The sequence below is a fragment of the Juglans regia genome, chromosome 11 (assembly GCF_001411555.2).
Source record: "Juglans regia cultivar Chandler chromosome 11, Walnut 2.0, whole genome shotgun sequence".
Classification (NCBI taxonomy): Eukaryota; Viridiplantae; Streptophyta; class Magnoliopsida; order Fagales; family Juglandaceae; genus Juglans; species Juglans regia.
The window spans coordinates 20,469,173-20,488,345 of record NC_049911.1 but is presented as its reverse complement, the minus strand read 5'-3'; the positions used below and the strand labels follow the sequence as shown (position 1 = coordinate 20,488,345).

At 36.6% G+C, this 19,173-nt stretch overlaps 1 protein-coding gene across 1 annotated transcript; it reads left to right on the top strand.

Moving 5' to 3' along the window:
- The first annotated feature begins 855 nt into the window (after nucleotides 1-855).
- Nucleotides 856-4,286, top strand: LOC109018809 (guanine nucleotide-binding protein subunit gamma 2-like). Its single transcript, XM_019000997.2, has 4 exons — nucleotides 856-1,150; nucleotides 3,363-3,415; nucleotides 3,842-3,886; nucleotides 3,974-4,286. Exons 1-4 carry the CDS (start codon nucleotides 1,016-1,018, stop codon nucleotides 4,056-4,058), a joined length of 318 nt encoding a protein of 105 aa, XP_018856542.1. The 5' UTR covers nucleotides 856-1,015; the 3' UTR covers nucleotides 4,059-4,286.
- The last annotated feature ends 14,887 nt before the right edge of the window (nucleotides 4,287-19,173 follow it).

Here is a 19,173-nt window from a genome sequence, read left to right as displayed (position 1 = left end):
TGAACATTTGTAATTTGTTTAATTATATGTTATTAATATAATTATATATAAGATAATGTTTTTATAATTTATAAAATAAAAATTTAATATTAAAAATAAAAATTTAATTGATCATATGCTTTAAACATAATATATATTAAATTATTAATAACATTTTATAATAAAAAGTAACACTTTATTATATGTTTTTTACATTTTAAAAAATTGAAAAATCGGACCGGACCATACCGGAAACCAGTTAAACCGAAGGTACCGGTTTAGGAGGGTAACCATGGCGTAATCTGTTTTGAAAAATGCAAAATCGGTACATACTGATTCAATCCTAGATTTTGTCCAAAACCGGACCGGACCGAACCGGTTACACCCGTAGCCCTACATAACTCACTCCACCATTTCAACTCACTAATATTCATAAAGAACTCAACTCAACTCAACATATAAATGCAGACTAAGGTTGCATTTAGATGTTTAACTAAGTTGAGTTAAGATGATAAAATATTGTTAGAATATTATTTTTTAATATTATTATTATTTTAAAATTTAAAAAAATTAAATTATTTATTATATTTTATGTTAAAATTTAAAAAAATTATAATAATGAATTAAAATGAATTTGATAACCATCGAAGTAAATAGTTTGGGATTAGAAATGTATTATCAATATGTTTTGTTTGTCTTCTTATTCAAAACTTTACTTATTTTATAGTTTGAAAGAAGATAAATATGTCCAAAGAAGCATGTACGTATAGACAAAAAATAAACAACTTTTTCGGATGTGGAGAGACTCTTTTTGTTTTTGTTTTTTTTCTTTTTGATAGGCATCATATTATCAAGACTTCAAGAGGATGTGGAGACACTTGGTTCAGCTGCATTGTGCATACTTATCACATGAACCTCTAATAGTATTAATATATATAAATTCGAACTTGGAAGTGGGAAAAGAAAAATGGGCAGCTCCGTTTTGGGATGAGCGTCGTCTTTGGAGCTGCTCTTCTGAATTTTGACTTTTTGGTTAATGGCGTCTGAAACAGCGTCAACGATGGACGAAGCCACCGTTGTTTCAGTGGTCACAACAGCAGCTGATAAGAGAGGCAAGCACCGGATCGTCGCCCAACTCAAGCGTGTTGAACAGGAATGCAGATTCTTAGAGGTTACTTTCTTCTTCTTCTGGTTGTAATATTATTGTTGTGGTTGTTGGTATTACTCTTTTTAATTTATAGTTTTGGTTTGAGTTGGATTTAGATGCATTTCCTTTGTAATTTGGAATTTTGGTTTCCTGGAATTTTTTCACTGGAAAAAGACATACCCAGAATTTGTTTTCTCCTAGTATATCTATGTGGGTGGGTGTGTGTGTAGTGCGTCTGTAGCTACTAAAAGATGGCGGAGAAGATGATAAGAAAAGGATTTCACACTTTGCTTAAAGAAGTAAAAAGATTGTGTCTGTGAAAGAAGTGGAGACGAAAGGTCTGTACGGATGGAGGGGAAACACTGTATTGCTTGATATTGGCTTAATATTCGGTTAATTCCTTTAGACTTCTGTAGCATTTTGTGGGAGGTAAGATTTGAACCTAAGCGTTATTCCGACCCGCCTCACCTTTTACAAACCGAGTCAAGATCCTGGTACCAGGCCTTGATATTGTATCAAAACTTGGGTTTGGGTGTCGAAAGATCAGCCCAAATTAATCCTACTACTCGGCGGTTGGATCAAATGGTAACGGGTGGAGCTGGGATTGGGGTAGATCTTAAGTTTAAATCTCAACAAAGTGAAGGAAAGAAGTTGGAATATCTTGCTTTGGCAGCCGTGGTGGAATTAGTGCTACCAATTGCCTTATTTGTAAGGTTTGCCAATTGTTTTCTGGCACTAATCAAGAATTGGGGCCGGATGGATGTGGATGTCAATGCAAATGCTCATGAACCCATATTTGTTTTGCGAAATGAAAATGCTTAAGACACAATACTAGAGAATGTATGTTAGATGGGTCATCAAATAAGAAATAATGCTAGGAGCTTTGGTAGGTGACCAAGTGTTGTCATGCGTTAACTGTTTTATCAAAATCATACTGCTTGAACATGTTATGGCTTCTGAATATGGGATGCAACAAACCTTTATTTTTATCTGTGTTGTAGTTGTTTTACTTAAGCCAATTGAACGTGTTAAATGCAAAGTAGTTAGGCAACTTGTCTTTCGTCTCTCTTTCTCTGTTACGATGGCACGCTTCAATTAGTATCCTAAATTATAAAGCATGGAAGTGAGCTCTTGAAGTTGGATTCTTGCTGGCTATGAGGAGCTTTGAGATAAATTTGACCAAGGCAATGCATGCATTTTTTGAGTGCATTGTGTGGTGTAATGTCACAGCATATGCCCCTCCAGTGCATAATTAAATTGTCAAATAAAAAATATTCTTTAACCACTCAACTTCTTTAATGTTTATCCACTTCTCTTCTACAAGTTCCAAGTTCTAGCAATGCTCTTGTATATCTTCTTATCTTAAATCATTAATGCTATTGGGTTTTGTCAGATTTTCAAAACTGCCTATGTGGATTTCTCTCTAACATATGTAGGAGCACTACGTTGCTGAATACATTTAGGTCTTGTTTTTTATTATTCAAAATTCTTTATCTCCTGGATAATTTTAGGCCTTATTCTAAATATTGAGAACTTCTCCAGCATTTCTTACCTATAGTATCCAATCTGAACTGTATCATGCTCTATCATTTTACATATATGTACACCATGCACATGTTTAGGTGAGAAATCATAAGCAATCTTGTGGTACATGTCTACATCCTCTTAGATATTGAAAATGCTCACCGGCGACGTAGTCCAACAGGTGTTCAGCATCTAGAAATTTATCTGGGCTTCAATGTTCTCCCAGCCCTGTCTTAAGTTTCCCCATTCTAAGGTCAAGGTTTTACTTGGTAGTTTATGTTGTTCAGCTGAGTTTGAAATGATCGTCTCCATAAGTTTTTTGGAGCTTTAGGTCACTAATATAGGCTTGCTTCTCACTCACGTACCTATATATATGCCAATTCTTAAAAAAATTCATTCGATTTACAAAATAGGACAGCGTGCAGTTCTTTCATTTTCGCTCAGTTCTTTTATTTTTATTTTTTACTTACTAAAAAGACTTACAAAATAGGACAGAAGGAAAGCCATGATGATTTGTTCCTTTTCATCCATATTAGCTTCAGTTTGCCAGTTTCTCCTGTTGATGGCACTGTAGTTTAGAAGTTTATGCCTTTCTCATCTCTGCCTTAATCTTTGCAAAGGATTGCTGCTGGGAGTCATTGTTGTGTTTTATGCATACAATTGTAATTCACAGCTTATTATTTTGTTTTGCTTTCACGTGAAATTTTCCCAGGAAGAATTGGAGGAGTTTCAAAGAACAGAGAATGTCTCAACCTTATGTGAGGAGTAAGTATAACAATCGATTTATTTGAAAGAAATAAAGAGAAAAAAAAAATAATGCAAGTACTTTCCACAATAGGCAGGAGGAAGAGGTCTCATATTTCTTTTCCATCCAATAGGCTATAAGTATTGTAGGGCAACTTGCTCTCTAGTATGGGGATTTTCTTGTATACATCCAGTGTACTTGGTTACTTCTATTGATATATATATATATATATATATGTAATACTTTTAATTAAAAAAAAAAAAGTATTGTAGGGCAACTTCTTTTGGATTTTTCTTGCAATTGCAAGAAAGTGATAGTATATCTTTACTTATTCATAGCTCATTCCATCCATTAGAACCTTGAATATGCTGTCAACTAGCATCTCTAAAATTTATGGCAAAAGATTTGTGGACTGCATGGTAACCTGTTTTTTTATTGGTTCTCAGATTGTTGCGCAACATAGACATGATTCCCGATCCACTTCTCCCACTGTAAGTTCTACCACATATTTCCACTTTGTCCGTCTTATATACGTGCTGTTGGTTTCAATTTTTAGCCATCAATTTATTTTGATTCAGAACAAATGGCCCTATAAACCCATTATGGGATCAGTGGTTTGAAGGACCCCAGGATTCACAACGTTGCAGGTGCCAGATTCTTTAAGTAAAGGCGATCTAACTTTTGTTGCCATTTGTTGTGTGAGGCTTCAAGATATATTTCTTAATGGACACATTCATAAGTTACATCGAAGTTTTTGTTTAGCAAATGTTTGATTAAATTTTCCACCACCTTTGAGTGTAGCTTGATCACATTTGATGCACAATTTCCATTCTATTCTGATAAATATTGTACATGAAATGTATGTAGTCCTGAAATTCTTAAGATTTCAAACAGATCAGGCTGGCATAACCCTTTCCTTCGAAGAGCTGAATAAGCTAGAAACAAAGCATATGCACATTCTACAATTTTTCTCGATTTGTTTTGGACAAACTTCCTGATAACATAACAGTTAAAACTCACAAAAAATGGTTCTCCCTGGGTCTCCAAAGTAAATGCGACCAAGTAGGTAAATGATCCTTACTTTTTTGAAGATTCTCAGCATTTTTTAAAAAAGAAAAAGAAACACAGAATGCACTCTTTTCACCTATTTCAACTTTCAACTCTCCTTCCTCTGCCACCCTCCATTTTCACCTCTCTTCCTCTCTCTCCCCACATTTTGCCTCCTTCAAGCCCATATATAAACTTCTATCATTTCCTCAATTTAGCAATTCATCTCTCCCCATTATTGAAGGCAAACGCAAATTTTCTTTTATGGGAATTTAGCGAGCAGAGTTTGAGCTTGTTCAAAAATGAATCAGTCGGGATTTTTGTTTGCTAGTTTACTTTTTGGGATGTGTACTGAGGAGTTCTGCAGGGTGGTTGGGTTGAGATATTTTTATTCAGGGTGGTAGATTCATGCTTATGCTGTGAAATACGAGTTTGGCTTCAATTAATTTGTAGTTGCTGTGGTTAGTTCATTAATTAGCATGTATTCAAGAAGTTGGTACGTGGAATACTCTTCATTGGAATGTGAGCTCAAGGTTGTTTTGTCGGATGCTATGATTGCTGCTTATGGATTCCCTGCTGCTTATGTGTTTGTCTTTGATTATGGGAGACATGAAGAGATGAGAGACAAGATGGCAGGATAAGTTCAGATCTGGGCTTGGAGGAGGCAAAAAATGGGGAAGCCAAAAAATGGAGACAGCCTAGCATTCCAAGTCTTGGGATAAAAAAAAAATGGAAAATCTTTTAGCGGATTACATAAAAGAAATCACACAAATTAATATAATTTGATATAGTTTGTCAGATTATAAAATTATTTTTATTATAAAGTACATCTAAAAGATAAGATAAAATTATATTAATTTATATAATTTTTTTTAATAGATGTAACAGAACCAAAAAAGAAAAAGAGGTTAATTGATGTAGACGTGACAACGCGTGTTTGACTCCAGATTTATCCCCTATCATTTTCCTTATAACTAATCAAGATTCCTTCCCATCGAGTCCTCACCCTCACTTGTATGTACCAAACGCATAACTCAGAAATGTCTTTACTACACTTGTAGTTGTGCAATGACATGCTATGCTTTCTGCAATATGTTTTTTATAGTAATGATGGCTGATCTTATACAATGCATCTTTGAATGCTTAAATTTCAGTATACCACTGCTTATTGTGGAGCCACGATAAACTTCTCCAACGGATTCCATCTGTTTGTAACCATTATCATTTGAATGGGTTGCAAAACTTACTGAATGCAACTAAAAGATTAATCAACATAAAGAAGTCGAAGAGAAATCATTGCTCTCCTACTGTGTTGAAAAAAGCTTTAATGACAGAAGCTCCTTCCCAGATTCCCACTTCCCTCTCACCTTTTAAATGCCTTTGTTTCAGTTTCTTCGGGAAGAGAGAGGAAGGACCTCCAGCTCCTCCCTAATCCTCCTCTCACCTGCCTACCCCTCTCCCTCGCAAATCTTATTTCCGGGTCTTTTATTTTGTCTCTAGATTAGGTCTGCTACCTGCCTATGTACCTTGGTCCTGGGCAGTCGGCCATCCTGGCAACCACACTCGCTTGGGCAGGAGGTGTCTTTCCGTCTCTGCTATCCGGCCCCGTTATATGCGAGTGTGTAACACAGCCGCCGGGAACTGTAGGAGCAGTGAAGAGGAGCGGCAGAGGAGATGCATCTTGAGGGAACTAAAGAGGAAGAATCAATCTCAGGATGATACTTACTTTGGTATGTTAATTTCTGATATTAGAACCAAGATGCAATGCTATGAAGAGAGTTCTATGAACCACATCAAAAGAGAAGGGAATTTAATTGCACATGCACTAGGGAAGAATGCCTTAAATGTGGATGAATGTATTGTGAACATAGAGGAAATTCCTCAGTGTATAATGTCTCTGTTATAGAGAAGTTTATCAATGAAATGTCTGTATGTTTATAAAAAAAAAAAAAAGTGAGGAAGTGTTCTGAAGAGGGAAGCTTCGGTCAACGTACTTGCAAGTGAACTGGGCTGGGTTTGGGGCTTGCTGCAATTTACAATGAGTCCAGTAGAGTCGAATGGGTTAAGGGTCTAGCCTGGGCCCGAGTTAGTGGTTGAGTCCATGTTATTTAATTTAGTCTACTTATGTCAGTCCAATTATTATCTCTCGTCTAGTAAGGGCAGGTTTGGGGGGTGAGATAAGAATTTTGTGTTTTATTTTAATATTTAAAATATTATATTTTAATATTATTATTGTTTTGAGATTTGAAAAAGGTGTATTGGGATTTGAAAAAGTTGAATTATTTATTATATTTTGTATGATGATTTGAAAAATGTGTAAAGATGAGATGAGATGAGATAAGATGAAAATTTTATGTTTTGTCTTGTACCCCAAACCTGCCCTAAGTGTGTCGGCCCATGGTCCTTTATTTTCATCTGTTAGGGTAGGTGACCTTATAATAGGCGCCGTTAGTGATGTATGGGATCTATCTGAATAGTAATAAAAAACCCTATTTTTTTCTCTCTCTCTCTCTCTCGATTTCCCTATTTTGGAGAGCTCCACTCGAAGAGATCAATTTCTTGTGACTAATAGCTGCTCCAGAATTAGAGGGATTTGACTTATTAGGAAAGTTTGCCTTTGGTGTGGTGTTACTGACAGCTGTCCTATTGTTTTCTTTCATAAGAAAAGGCAAGTTTTGGCTTATGTGACTAACCTTTTTCTCTGCACCCCCAGAAGGCCAAGGAGAGCTTTATTTGGCTCAGCAGGAATCCCGAGAGAGAGGGAATCCTCAGACAAGCTCATTGGACTGCAGACTTGCTCAGAGGACTTGTTGCTATCTTGGTTGGTTTGGCTAGAGAAAGGCTGGACCGTGATAGGTTCCTTGAAACATGCTAGGATTTCCTAACTTAAGGCCTCTGCCTCTGCTGCTGATTGAGACTGCCCATTACCAGTATCTCGGTTACCTTCCTCCTCTGACTGCTCCCGAAATGTAGGTCCCTAAGAGGAAACTTCCGGTGAGCCTCCATACTTCTTCACAGAGGATGGTTGAGGGAATGTAGAGGAAGCTCTGAGCCATGGACCGTATTGTTCTTGAGTCTGAGGGGGTTGATTAAAGCTTGAGAACTTCCCATTCACATGCTTTTCAGTAGGCCACACTTGAAGCAGAAATTAGGGAGGCGTTCATATTTGAAATAGGTCCAGCATGGTTTACCTCCCAGGTTGATCATTTGGCCTCGTTCCAAGGGCTTGGTGATATCCACATCCACCATGAGTCTTAGAAAGCTGCCCCATCCACACCCCTGGGCATCAACTTCCATAGTGTGCAACCTGCCTATGGTTGCACCTATCCTCTCCCCTAACATTTTATTCATACCTGCGAAAGGGAGGTTATGGACTTGAACCCAAAAGGGTTTTGAGGAGAACTGCGCCTCATTTGGAGATAGCTCTCCCTCGAAGTCCTTAAGGCAAACAAGGTGACGGTCGAAAGACTGTGGTCTTCCCTGCAAGACCTTCTTTTTATCCGATAAGAGTTGGAACTCGAGAAGGAATCTATTGGTGCCAAGCTCCTTGAAGGTTATCCATCCTGTAGTATTCCACACCTTCGCCATTGTGGTCTTGAAAGCTTCACGTTTTGTAGTTCTATCGTTAAGGATAAGTGCAAGGAGGCAATGGCTGCCCCTTAGCTTGGTTAAAGTAACTGCATCTTCTGGTAGTATAAGCTCCTGTTGTTCTTCGCCAGTGAGCTTCAGAGACCCCCATCGTTTAGTAATCTCATCATCCATTGCAACAGACTCTATGGACTATCGCCCAAGAGACAATATATTTGTCAAGAGACAAAGCAAAAACCTCACCCTTCGGAAGGAGAGGACCATCACTGACTGTGATAGTTGTACAAACAGTCCTTTTGAGCATCCACTTCTTGGCATTATGGCCCCAAAACACCATAAGACTGGAAAAACATATTAAATCCATTATTTTTTTCTCTCCCTGTTAATCGAAACCACCAAGTGCCTTAAGTATAGAGTGGACTGCTAAAATATATGTTTAACTTATAAGTATATTTAATCATATTGAAATATTATATCTTTCTAATACTAGTCGGTTGGAGACAAATACTGAGGAACGAGTATGATTGAGTGAACAAATTCTAAAACTGATACATATTGGCTAAATAAATCTTGCATCAAATTTTCAAAGCTCAACAATTTCTTCTTTTAAAACTGAATGCATGAATGTAAACTGAAACAAATTATTTAATATCATTTGACATGTTAATATAAGAACTGGAGAGGAAATTTATAAACCTTACAATAGAAGACCTGGATTTCTCTCTATGGGACAGAGTGTTTGAAACCATAAACCAATTTCTTTTAAAAGTGTAGAAAGGAGCTAGAAAATAAATCGGTATGCATAAAAGAAGAGCATTGGGTTGTGATTTTATGAATGATTCGCTCTATTAGTTAGAGTGAGAGTCTATATTATTTATAACATATGGTATGTATCTTTACAATCAGTAGAGCTCAATCTAAGGGATTATACATAATCACAACACAATTTAGAGAATATAAAAGGAAATAGCTAACTATGCTAACTATGATTTTGTACGAGCTGATTCTCATCAAAATCTTCAACAATCTCAGAGGAAGGTTCAACTCCTTCAATAAGCCCTTGCAAACTAATTCGTGATACATGGCTATGCTCGTCTCGTAGTAAAAAAAGGTTAGGCTTATACAGGGACTTGGAGAAAATATCAACAAGTTGAGAAGAGGATGGCACATGTTGACTAAGGAGTAGACCAAGGGCAACATGTTCATGAACATAATGGTAATCGATCTAAATATGTTTCCTTTGTGTTTGGAAAACTAGGTTAATTGTTATGTATAGAGCACTTAGATAGTCGCACAATAATTTTGGTGGAGAAGACATACGACCACTGAAATCATGTAAAACAAAGGCCATCCATGTGATTTAAGTAGCATTATGAGCCATAACTCGCTATTTGGCCTTAGTACTTGAGTGAGAAATAATATGTTGTTTTTTAGCACACCAATATATGAGATTAGTACCAGAAAAGTATAGTAGCCAGTTATAGAAGGCTTGGTGGTGTCCAAGGTAGGCATGCCACAAGCTGCCAGACACTGTATTTGTCATATGTCCAACTGGAGAGGTGTGAGGATTGATTGGGTACAAGTCGTCCACCACTGATCCTTTAAGCATCACACGACCCATCCTCAAGTCCTTAAGAAGAAAACCCACAGATAAAACATCAAATAACAATTATAATCTCATCTAAGTTGAGAGACAAAAAGTAGATTCTTCTTGATATAAAAAACTATAAGAACATTTTTCAATTTAATATCAATAGCAGGAAGTGACATGACCAATACTAGAATTAGGCAACCCATTACCATTACAGAATCATGTCTTGAATAAGTTTGAATACCTTCAACGTCAATAGTGTTGGAGGTTATATGGTTTTTAGCCCAGTGTAAGGATACCAAGTATCATCACGTGAATCACTTACTTTCAGAGTAGGAGAGGCCTTGTATTGGGCGGCCTCTTCATCTGAGGCGAAGCAACCAACGACTTTGTTGTTCAAACTGGCATAGTAGAAACAAGTGATACCATGACCACGTCTAGAACTTCTACCACCACAGTTCGGCAGTTGCTAAGGATGACCACTAGAGGAACCACCTTGAGATCGATCACCCCGAGTGCCTTTGTATCTCGAGTGAGTGACGTGTTGGGTGTTGGATCAACTACGTTCATGGCTGCCACAACCTCTTTAAGGCCCATAATTATTACTCCACGGTTAGTACAGAGAGCAACGATAGAGGAGGCTTCCCGTGTAGCAAGAATGTGCATTTCTCGTGCAGCAAGTTGTGAATTTGTTTTTTTAAAAAAATAAATTTAAAGATATAAACAAATGTATGGAAAAAAAAAACAAATTTACTCTTTTCAATGGCCACCTTCGATGGAATTCATATGTAGACCTAGCAGGGTCCTTGTTTTTTTTCTCATTATTGGTTAGTGTGCCTTATCTTGTATTGTCACCTTTTATGAGATGCATGAGCTCATTATTGAGTGGTAGATAGCAAATAATGGTCAGATGGTTTGGATACTTTGAAGATGGAAAAATCACATAATCATAAATATAAAAATATAAGAAAAGATAGAAGAAAATAAATGAGATTGTAACTTATGTGGTTTGGTACTTAGACTAGCATCCACAAGGGATCTAGAGAGGGTGGGTCTACTATGAAAAAACTGAAAACTAGAAATAAATTATTCTCACACCCTCTCTTTCCTCTTTATTAGAAGGTGATATAAAAGAAGAATGGAAGGAGTTAAGGGAGAAGAGGAGAAAGATCACATAACCTGTGAAGCCCCTAGCCCCCACTTGGGATTGGACGATAATTGAAGCGTCGGTACATGTAACTCAAGGTTACATACCCTAGTACATGACACTTAAGATGCAATGCACCTATAGTATTATAACATTATGCAATAAATCGCAGAGGAAGTTCATGTAAATTTAAGTAAGATTTAAAGCAATTTGTAAAATAACATGGTACCATAAACTAATTATCCCAAAAGATTTCATTTTGTTCAAAGTACTTCAAAATAAATAGTGTTTCGAAATCTCCCAAAACAACAAGGATCTCCAAAAGTAAATCATGAATCCCTTTTTATTTTCTTGTTTTCATTTGACTAAAATATTTTCAAGGTCCGTATCAAAACCCTACAAGGCCTTATCTATTTGGCCTTGTCCTTGTTAAGTATCCTCCTTAGCTCTTAAAAGAGTTGTAGCACTTTCATAATGAATTGGTTGGTGGCTTCAAGCCTTTCCACTATGGATGGCTCTGACAAGCTCTTAGGGCTCTTCAGAGGCTCATTGACTATCCGGGGTGTTGGCCTCTTACGCTTCCCCATACTTGGTCTCCTATCCTGTAATAACTTCTATCATTCTGGGTTGAAAATGGTAGTGGAAACTATCACAGTGAGATTGCGAGCAATCTTAGTAAAGAAACAAAGAACATACAACAGATAACATAGGCATATAAAGGTAAACCATGAAATGAATGCATGGACATGTACTTGACATAAAAACTTGGCTTATGAAACTTAACTTTTAAATAAAACATATTTTCCATCTTTGCACATTGAACAATATACATGTAACATATAGTTAACTCATTGCCTTGTTCATTTCTTGTAAAATATAGTTGGTATACCTCATGGCTCCCTTATGTATCATTTGTTCTCTGCTAGTTACCACATCATCCAACGGCCTACTTAATTGTGGTGACTACGTCATAATCCTTAACTATGAGGCAATTCACAATTTCGCCTTCACCGCATATGACACATGTGAGGCAACCACTAGCTTTAGGTGCTCCCCCGCTCTAGTATCCTTTACACAAGGATCCATTCGAGGACCGCCGATGATACTTTGTCAACCCAGAGACTACCACTCTAATTTAAACACTCCAGAGTGGACATAGGAGTTCCATCAAGACATTCCCCTATCCTAGTATTTGGGATCGTTATGAAGCATGTACAGACTCCTTTCTTTGAAACCAATATACAACCCAAATGTATGTGGCATGAGACTCGTAACACTTTTCTTTTCATGGACCATATGAACATGTGAATGTCGTGAGTCATGTAATCATATAGTCAAACATTGAACACCTCAGGTTATGGCTTGAAAATGTTAAAACATTCGAATACTCAGTTTACAACATAGGCAACGCACTCAACTCATACCAAATGGAAGAACAATGTTTAAACTAGTGCATATACATGTAAACTTGACCTACTATTTCTAAGCATATCCGAAAACATCATAACAAGTAAGCATGTCAAGATCATCATATAAATCCAATTTCATAGCAAGAGATTATTATCAATCAACGAAAGGATACGATAACAAATAAATACAAAATTTATGCGACATACACAAACATTATCTAAAGTAAGTTGAGAGTCTACTTACAGAAAATCTGAAGAGTTAACAAATAGCAAGCTGAAAATATATTAAACAATATTAGATGAAGACACAAGCAAAAATCCTAATTCCTGTGGATGCGTGTGAGTGTGGTGTGTCTAGGGTTTACTCCCTCATGGCTCATGAACTCCATTTCACGACTAGATGGGTTTCTCCTACATTCAGACTTCACTTATATGGCCGAACTCTATAGAGATAATGGATCCTTGTTCCAACTCAAAAGGGTGGTTGTGGCCTTCGTCCCTTCCAAAATTTGTTGCTCACGTGTATAATGCTCGTGGTGGATCAGTTCTTCCCTTGAGAAGAAACCCTATCCTTTCTTGAATGTGCAAGTGCAAAAGAAAGCATGGACCCAACTTCACTCAACATAGTCGTGTGTGTGTGTGGATGAAGCTGGGCGTATGGTTCTTACCGTGCACGTTCCTTCCTCTTGGGTAGATTCACCACTTTCTTCTTTACTCGTGAGATTGGTTGGATGCAGGTGAAGGGTATGTGTATGGTGTTTGGTTGGCGAGAAATGATGAGAAATGGGCTTAGGCGTGTGGGAGGAGAAGAGAAGCAAGAGTGTGAACTTGAAATTTGTCCAAAAAGACCCTTCACCCGTTAGTCCTTTCCCTTTTATAGACATAATTCCTTCTCTCACATTCTAGCCTTCGAAAAGCAAGAGACTCAAGCATGGGTGCCATGTGACACCATGGCCGAAACCCCTTCATCTTCCTCATCTTGGTTTGCTTTAGAAAAATTAAGAGTCCCTTTGACAAGTGGTGTGTGAAACCCTAGTTTCCAAAAGTACCCCTCCCCATGTGTCTAGACTCAATGAATCCAATGACTAAAAAGGTCAAAACACAAAACTTTCAATCATCATTGGGAGGATGAACGTGTGCATGGTTGCCACTTGTCAAGTGGCGTGTGTGTGGGTTGGCCAAACCTCCTCATTTCCCCACAAGGCCTCTTCCTCTTCCCTAGACTTGGGTGGCATGTAGTGTTGGTTCCCTAGGCAACCTTTCCCCACCTCTAGACTTGGGTGGCATATGGGTCTTGCCCTAGCTGCTCACCTCTTTCTCTTTCTCTCACAAAGATTCTTCTAGAATCTCGATATGTGTGTGGGTGTGTGCCTTCCCCACGCACCTCTTCCTTTTCCCCATGCATCTCTTATAGAAACTCTCAAGCTTTTCCTTCATGCGTGAAAAGTGTCAAAGGAGTGGTTGGTTTCTCCATGGTTGGTGTGCAAACCCTATGGCTGAAGTCCTAGAAGTCTCTTGGAGACTTATGCCTTTGGTTTGTAGTGTCCCTATGCGCTCATTCCCTTTCTCAAATCATTGCACCTTGGAACTTACCAAAATTCTATGGGTGGCATGTGGTCCTTTGGGTTTACTGAAACCTTAGTTTCTCTTACTCTTCTTACCCACTTTTACGTCCAGATACAATTTAACCTAGAGGCGAGTTATGCATGTGAGACACGTGGCATGTGGTTGTTCTCTCCACATAGCTAGGTGTCTAGTCCAATTCTTCCACTTCCATGTCCAGGTTCAATGTACCCTGGGTGTTGGTTTGCATGTTGGCCACATGTCATCACTGTACTATCCAATGTGCTTCTTCCCTCGGTTCCTAATAATGGAAATTCTAGGAAAAGCTTTTCCTCTCTTCCAAGTAAACACTTCCCATGCCAAAACCCTAGTTAGGGTTTTTCTAAAGCCGAAGGCCCTTGGTGGCCGATTTGCACTAGCCCATGTTGGGCCCTTTAGTGGGCTTGGGCGCCTCTTCCCTAAGATGGGCAAGGCCCTTGTTGCTTTCTAGGTTTTCTATATGCCATAACTTAGACATATAACTAGGTGGGCTAAGACTAAACAAAATGAAAGTAATAGACGTGGACTTGACTAAGTCCGGGTTATTACATAACCTCCCATTTTTGTTTATAAACACTCTTCCTCATAGTAATAACATCCATTTGAGTGTGATGTTCACATTTCCCCTTATTGGTTAGTATAACTTAAAATGTTTTCTAACATTTGATGAGAAGCATATATGAGCTAGTTTGTATGTGAAAAACTGTGAGTGTTGCATTTAGTTGGATTTAGTCTTGCAAATGGGGCTAATGACCAAGTCTCTTAAAGTTAACGATGGTTTGAGATGGCCTAGATATTATGGAGGTGAAAAAATTAATGGGAAACAAAAAAATAAAAATAAAAATTATACTAAAGCCTATCTATACAGGGTGTCCAAAATCCCCTATGGAAATATTAATATCACAAAAGAAATATTTCCAAGCTCTCTCTTTGCTTCTTATTACATGGAAGTAGCGTAACTTTAAATATTGAAAGATGATAGCAAAAAAAAAAAAAAACAAGGTTGTGATTTCCTAAAGTCTCCCTTGATGGTGATGATTGCTTTCTCTTTATTGATTAGTGCACCTTGTCTTGTCTTATCACCTTTTATCATAAATTGTAAGCATGAGTTGAACTTTGTGGGAGAGACAATCAATACAGTCTTTACTAGTGGTTTTGCCGTATCTTAGAGGAAATCTTGCAAAATGGGCTCATGATGAAGTCAAATCTCATATAGTTAACATTGGTTGGATGGTTTGAACATAATCATAAATATGAGAAAATAAAATATCATAGCATAAATAATTGAATGGTAGTTTACATAGTTTAACATTGAGATCTACGTCTAGAGAGGATCTAGAGAGAGGGAAACCACTATCAAAAGATGAAGGATACAAAAGCTTCTCTTTGCTTTTTGTTACAAGCTTAAGAAGAAAAATGAAGGTAGTTGACGGGAAGGAGGAGGAAGAAGTCAAACTCCGTTTCATTGCTTATATACTTTCCTTTATACTAAAATCTTCCCCTTGAGTGTGATGTTCATTTTTCCCCCTATTGATTAATGTGTTTCATGATTTTTTTCTTTTCCTTTCACCTTTGATGAGAAGCGTATGCGTGAACCCAGCCCAAAACCTATTTATAGGGAAATATCTCATCATTCCTATTAGTGATTCGACATCTTTGAAATAAAATCCGTGGGTTACGATTGGTGGCATTAAACTCGTGGTGGTGAAGTCGGTGCCACAAAACACTTGAGTTGCTTGCAATAGTTATGAGAGAGAGAGAGAGAGAGGGGCAGAGACGTTGGGATTTTTTTTATTATAATTGAGAATAAGTCATATTACAATATCTAAACTAGAATATTATGAATATATTTTATCATGAGTATGGTAATATTCTAACATCCCCAACAAATTTAGGATGATAATGAAGACACCATCTTAAGTTTGGAAATAAGAGCACGTTGTTGGCCAAGTGGATGAGATTTGTGATCCTTTTGATGACCTGAAAATAGGAGAATAGGAGTCTTTGTGGCGCGTGGCCCAAGTGGATGGTGGCTAGAAAACTTTAGGCAGTGCATGGGGGTGTTGGAGTAAACCGAGATATAGGATTGATGATGAAAAGGATGATTGCAATCTGCTAAGTCCGTAGGAAGCCTTTGGAGGATATGTGGTAAATGGAAAAGAACATCAAATAATACATAGAATATGAAATTTATCACGAATAGACAAAAATATTGTGAGAAACAGTACTTGGAAATCAGTGGCTCTGGTTGTGTTGAAAATATAAGCATACATGGAGTGGAAAGAGTGAGGAAGTGGCAACTATATGTTTAATAGACCTGTGTAGCAATCATGATCATGGACTGTCAAGAAAAAAGAAGGAAACACCAAAGGTTACTACAAAAAGATGTGAAACAGACAGTAGTGACTAGAGCCAACAGGATAGTGTCTTCCATGATATCATGTTGAAAATAAAAATATAATAGAAAAGGAGATGTAGAAGAAATAATGAGGGAAAGAGAATTTGAGTGTAATGTTTTGTTATTTTCAATTGTTATTGAATATATAATATATGTCCCTATTTACAGGTAAATGAGGTTAGAGAAAAACGAAAATACAATAAATCAATTATATTGATTGATACTAATTAATTTACACAATAAAAAAATACAGTAGAGAACAAGTTATTACCATATTTAAACTAGAATATTATGAATATATTATATCATGTGTACGGTAATATTCTAACATATTTCTTGAACAACTTTTAAGTGAAATTACAAAACACAACATGTATCTTATAATTTGTGTTGGTCCTCTATTTAGGTTCTAAATGATACTGCGTATCTAGATAGATGGTCCAATTAATCTAGTTGTTTTATTAAAATCTTCAAGGCACTTTTATTTTTTAAGCATGTTATGAAATGTTCCTGCTCAGAAAAGTTATTAGCATTGCATAATAAATTTTGGAACATCTCATAACAAATTAGTATCTCATGAAATGTGTGACTTGAGCCTATAAGAAAATAATGATTTTATAGCATGGAGTTTTACGTATATTGTAATGGCAAATTCAAAGAAGATTATTTTTAAAAACTTCATGTGATTTATGGTATGGTTATATTTACATAAGAAAATATGTACTATTTTTTAATGGAATTAATCGCTTGATATGACATATGAGGTTTATATTAGTACAATATCATTACAATATAATATTGGAGATGATAACTACACTGAATGACTTTGGAAGGTGTAGACCTGCACAATGATAAATGCATGAGGAGAACTATATTAAAGGACACATATTGAGGATGATAACTGCACTGAATGACTTTGGAAGGTGTAGACCAACATAATGATAAATGTATGAGAGGTGAACTATATTAAATGACACTGATAATGTGTAGACCCTAAATAGAGAAGTTAATGAGAAGGATAATTGCACCAAAGGACACAGTGAATGTGTATATTCCAAATGGAGAATAATTTATGGGAATGATAGCTACTCTTGTAAGTGTAGTTCCATTTAAGGAGAAATGTTTGAAAGTGCTTTTTTATATGGTATAAGATTTTTAATGTACATTCAATACTATTATTTTAGTTATTGTTTTCAGTTTTTATGCATGATTTAATAACTGAGGTTCAAATAATAAACCCAATGTAATCAATCTCACTTACTGAACCGTAGACTTACCTTCAGCCTGTAAAATTCATTATTTTATAAATATTAAAGAGGATCATGCAAATAAGGAAGCTTAGAGGTCACATGTGAGGGTTAGAAGGAGAACTATAAATAAGTGATATTTATGGAATAGTTTAAGTTTTATTTTTCTTGAAATTTTATGAAAGAACAATTTGAGTTGGTTTGACGGCTTGAGATCAATTTATCATATATGATGGTTTTTACTTCATTTTCCCCTTTTTGTTATATCAATTACTATTGTGATGTTAATAGGTCCACCAGTAATTTTAAGAAAATTTGAGCCATGACACCTTATCCCCACGCCACTTTCCCCTTCATTCCTCACCCTTTCTTCTTTTGTTATTCTTTTATTCTTCGGCCAAAATATGACCCATCCCATTTGTAATGCCCCAGACTCCACTTGTGTTACATGACCTTGAAGTGTTGGGACATATAATATAAAGTCATATACCTCTCGTTCATGACCGTTAACACACAATGCACCTAACATATTCCTAACAATATGCAATAATTACAGCGGAATAATTAAAGCTAATAAAGGTTTGACCAATTCAATATGGTACCAAAATAAAATACTAGTAATCCTAAAAGAAGTTGTTTAACCATCCATACAAAATAGGGTCTTAAATCCTTGACCCTTTATAACAATCCTTAAACATAGTTCTCATCAATCATTTTCTAAAACGATCGAATTCAAGAATGATCATTTTCTATAATGTCCCGTATGGCCTTGATCAATATTATCATCATTGCTAGGGTTCTTGCGACATCATCAAGGCTACTATCACCCGTAGCGCTCGGACTAGGCTTAGGGCTTTCCTTGACTATTGGGGGCTCATCATGATTATGCATCCCCATCGCTATCCTTAATTTCTACCATTTTGAGAGAAATGATAGTGTAAACTATCACAATGAGATTTCAACCAATTTAAGCTAAAAACATACTCAGAGATAACATAAGTTTGTAGAGACATTTTTTTTGTCCTATCTAGATTCGTTTTTAAAAAACACAGATCTTGCAACCATGTAACAAAGTAATAATATAACCAAGTAACAAATACCATTTCATTTTAATCACTTGTGCGCTTATTCCATATATAACTGTATGGACAACTCACGGCTACCCCTATAAACCGTGGGCTCCCTGCTAGTTACTGCATCATATTACTGACCCTTTGACCGGGTGTGACGACGTCCATATAAAAAAAGGTGCTTAGAAAATTTGTAATGCCTTCACCATAAGCTTACAATATGATATGGCGGTTTGCAATTCACCTACACCATATTTACAATGTGCGGCACCCACTAGCGTTAGGTGTTGCTACTTCACTTCGGAATCCTTTAAAAAGAAATCATTCAAAATTTGTTTACTATATTTCGTCAAACTAATGGTTGACATTCTAATTTAAACACTCTAGAGTGGACATGAGAGTTTCACTAGGATATTCACCCATCCTAGCATTGGGATCGTGCCAAAATCTTTTCTATTAATACACAACCTAAAAACATGTGCCATGTAACTTATGATGGAACATGCAACTCTTCATGTAACCATATCATGTACTAGTACTCAATATGCCGAGAATGCACCATGTAAGCAGTTTGAAATAATTAGAACATTCAAACACATATACATGATATAAAACAAGATGAATCAATATGGCACTTAACACTAAACAATACAACAAGGCTTTAAGCGTGTTATTTAAA

What these genes read in the sequence shown, in the direction of transcription:
- LOC109018809 (XM_019000997.2), top strand. Translation starts at nt 1,016, where the DNA reads ATGGCGTCTGAAACAGCGTCAACGATGGACGAAGCCACCGTTGTTTCA. An exon ending in AGGAATGCAGATTCTTAGAG is followed by an intron (nt 1,151 to 3,362) that starts GTTACTTTCTTC and finishes AAATTTTCCCAG; the next exon opens with GAAGAATTGGAGGAGTTTCA. An exon ending in GTCTCAACCTTATGTGAGGA is followed by an intron (nt 3,416 to 3,841) that starts GTAAGTATAACA and finishes ATTGGTTCTCAG; the next exon opens with ATTGTTGCGCAACATAGACA.